At 37.3% G+C, this 3,114-nt stretch overlaps 1 protein-coding gene across 1 annotated transcript in view; it reads right to left on the reverse strand.

Annotated features, from left to right (window-relative positions):
- Positions 1 to 2,437: 2,437 nt before the first annotated feature.
- LOC110417474 (protein HYPER-SENSITIVITY-RELATED 4-like) overlaps positions 2,438 to 3,114 on the reverse strand; it is a 4,124-nt gene continuing 3,447 nt past the window's right edge. Inside the window, exon 3 of the mRNA XM_089783856.1 lies at positions 2,438 to 3,061. Within this exon, the coding sequence (XP_089639982.1) occupies positions 2,643 to 3,061 (419 nt within the window). The 3' untranslated portion in view covers positions 2,438 to 2,642. The remainder of the gene's footprint in view (positions 3,062 to 3,114) is intronic.

A 3,114-nucleotide genomic window follows, 5' to 3' on the forward strand; every position in this document is an offset into this window, starting at 1 on the left:
CCCCAGCTTTTGCAAGTCGATCGGCCAGTTTGTTATTCTCTCTAAAAGTGTGCCGCACCTCCCATCTTCGTACATCATTTTTCAATTGTTCAATATGGAGAACCCACTTTCTTAATCTCCAGGGTGCTTCCAAAGGTTTGTTCACCCATTTAACAGCATTACATGAGTCACTCTCAATTATCAAACTGTGTGATTGATTCCATTTGGATGGAATAAACAACAAGAAAGCTTCCCGAATTGCTCTAATTTCAGCAAGGTTTGAATCCCCTATGCCTATAGCCTTCGAGAAAATGATCTTAACATGTCCGTGTTCATCCCTCATTGTTCATGTTTGAGGTATTAGGAACATATTTTGAACATACCCACTCCCATTTGGTGTAGTGGCAACAACAGTACCTTTGCCTACAGCCTGTAGGTACTTTCCATCTCCGATTTCAATATTTGCACTCTTGTTCCTATCAATGGAGGTGAACAAGGATGTGTTTGAAGTTAAATGACTAGAGCATGCTCTGCCAATTAACCATGTTTTACTAGACTTTGTCATATTGCCTTCTAAAGCCATGAAAGCAACTCCTCAACAAGTTCAACTTCTTCTGAAACTTGAGCTTGCTAATTTTGCACATTTCCTTTGTTTTTGCATACTTTTTTCACATTGCCAAGCTGATTACACTTTTTGCACTTAACATTTGGCCTAAACCAATAATACTTTTCAACATGGTTAGTCTTTTTGTAGTAAGAACAAACTAAATTTCTGATTGTTTTTTTGCCTTTCAAAAAAAAAATTCTGATTTTCTTAACGTATTGCCTCTAATTTGAAGTAGCATTTTTCTATCTTTCTATTCACTTGGAGACTTTCTATTTGAGTCGTGAAGAACAATTTTCATTTTAAGCCTTGCTTGTAAAGTTATCTTTATCGTTTCTTCAAGACTGATTTGCCTTCTTGCTTCAAAAGCTTGAAGAATATTAACTAACTCTTATAAGGTCATTCTAGTGACATTTTTTGATCCCTGAAAAGCTGCAATTTTTGCCTTAAATGTCTTAGGAATACTAACCAGCATCTTTTTCACAATTCACTCATCTGACAACTCAGCTCCCAAAAGTCTCACTTGATTGACAATCTTCATTAGCTTGTTCACAAGGTCCTTCACTGCCTCATCCTCCTTCATCTTCAATATTTTAAATTATCTTATTAAGTTCAAAACTTGCATCTTTCTAGTTCTGTTTGATCTTTGGAACTCCTCTTTATGCTTATCTTAAGCTTCCTTAGCTATTTCACAAGGCATGATTTTTGTGTATATTGTATCTATCACAATAGTGTGAAGTAAGATAGAGCCTTGTATGTTTTGGCTACTTTTTTACTATGCCGTCTCATTGGATTTATGGTGGGGTTGGCTCTCAGCTCAGGAGGCTCTCCTTCTCATTCAACTACCTCCCAAAGATCAAAAGCTCTAAGGAAGACTTTCATTTTAATTACACAAACATTATAATTTTCACCATGGAAAATTGGTGGTGAAAGGGGTAAAGTGCTTCCACTTTAGAGTTTTTTTCTGATATATACTAAGTGCAAAGCAGTTAATATGTATGCAGCAAACGGAAAGAGAAAAAACTATGCTGCAACAAAGGTCATAGGATGAAGAGATGCCGCAACAAAGTGAGTTGTGCAACTGATATTCATTAACATGTTGATATATATTACAAACTTGCTAAACAAGCTATGAACAGTGATAATCAAAATTGATTACTAGCTAAAACATTACTTAGTCAGTCACTAGGAGCGTAGGCATCATAATTTTGACAATGAAGTGGCTCATACAACACAAAACATCATGGTAGAAACCATTGGTGAATAGCAAGCACAAAGGAAGTTATAATTCATGCGAAAGCATATTTTGGTTTGCCAATTTAATAGTTTACTGTTCTTATGAAAAATGATAAATTTTTTTTTGCCTAGATGTGGTCAAAACCAGCTTTCAGTTGAAATTTGATGCTTTTTAATGATCAAGCTGGGACGTTTCCGGTTCAAAAATTACGGCTTTCGCTGAAGCTCTTGGTGGTGTTAACAGATGATTATCCGAACCAAAGAATTAAAGACACTTGAGAAAAACGAAACATGAATTGATCAGATGTGTGGAAGTTTACAAGTTACAGGTGAGGATCAGATGTTACTCCACAGAAGATAAATAGTGCATAGGGCAATATACAAGTTCCTGTATTCATAGCATTAACAACTCTCATATATCATCCAATTAAAAGCAACCAAAAACTTCGATAAAGGTTGAAATCAGCAATGGCGAATTCGCTAATATTTTTTTGGGTTTGGTCTCATTGTGACGCGAGAAGATGATACTCAATTCTGTCATTACTTGTCACAATGAACTTAACGCTCCCTAACATCTGCTGCAGATCGTTATTTTTTTAAGTCAATATTTCTGTTACCAAAATAAACTTTCAAAGATGCTCAGAAATATGGAAATTGATCGACTTAATTGACTTGTTACATTTGCATAGTAGGATGATTTCATGCCATTATTTCTGCATTTCCCAGAAAACAAAGTAACCAAGACATTACTTGGTATTTATTAGGCCAGTTTTATCTATCTCTTCAGAGTCATAATCCTCTTCTCCCAGAAAACTACAGCGATTTACTGAAGCATTAGTGTTTGTTGGTTCCCTCTATCTTCCTGTTTCTTGCTCTTACCTTGTTTGTCTTCTGGCTTGTTCCCACCTTCTGCTGCTTGCGCTACTCTTCTAGCTTCAGCTTCAGCTTCTCGACCTTCTTCTAGCTTGGCCTCAAGAAAATCGATGAAACCTCGTAGCACAATTTCAGGCACCTCTTCTTTCATCAGCTGCTCACCTACTTCTGCAGGGGTCACCTTCGATCTCTCTATCAATTCCTCAATCTCGAAGAAGAGCGGGTGCTCTGTAATCCCGAGGTAATTGGAAGCCAGCATTTTGAACCCACACGGAGTGCAGTAGGACATGTGGATGTGCATATCCATTCGACCAGGGCGCAGCAAAGCTGGGTCAAGCCGGTCCTTGTGATTGGTAGTGAACACTATAATCCTTTCATCCCCACAGCTTGACCATAACCCATCTATGAAGTTCAGCAATCCT

Source organism: Theobroma umbraticum, unplaced genomic scaffold, assembly GCF_002168275.2.
Source record: "Theobroma umbraticum cultivar Fairchild unplaced genomic scaffold, ASM216827v3 scaffold_50.0, whole genome shotgun sequence".
NCBI classification, from domain to species: Eukaryota; Viridiplantae; Streptophyta; class Magnoliopsida; order Malvales; family Malvaceae; genus Theobroma; species Theobroma umbraticum.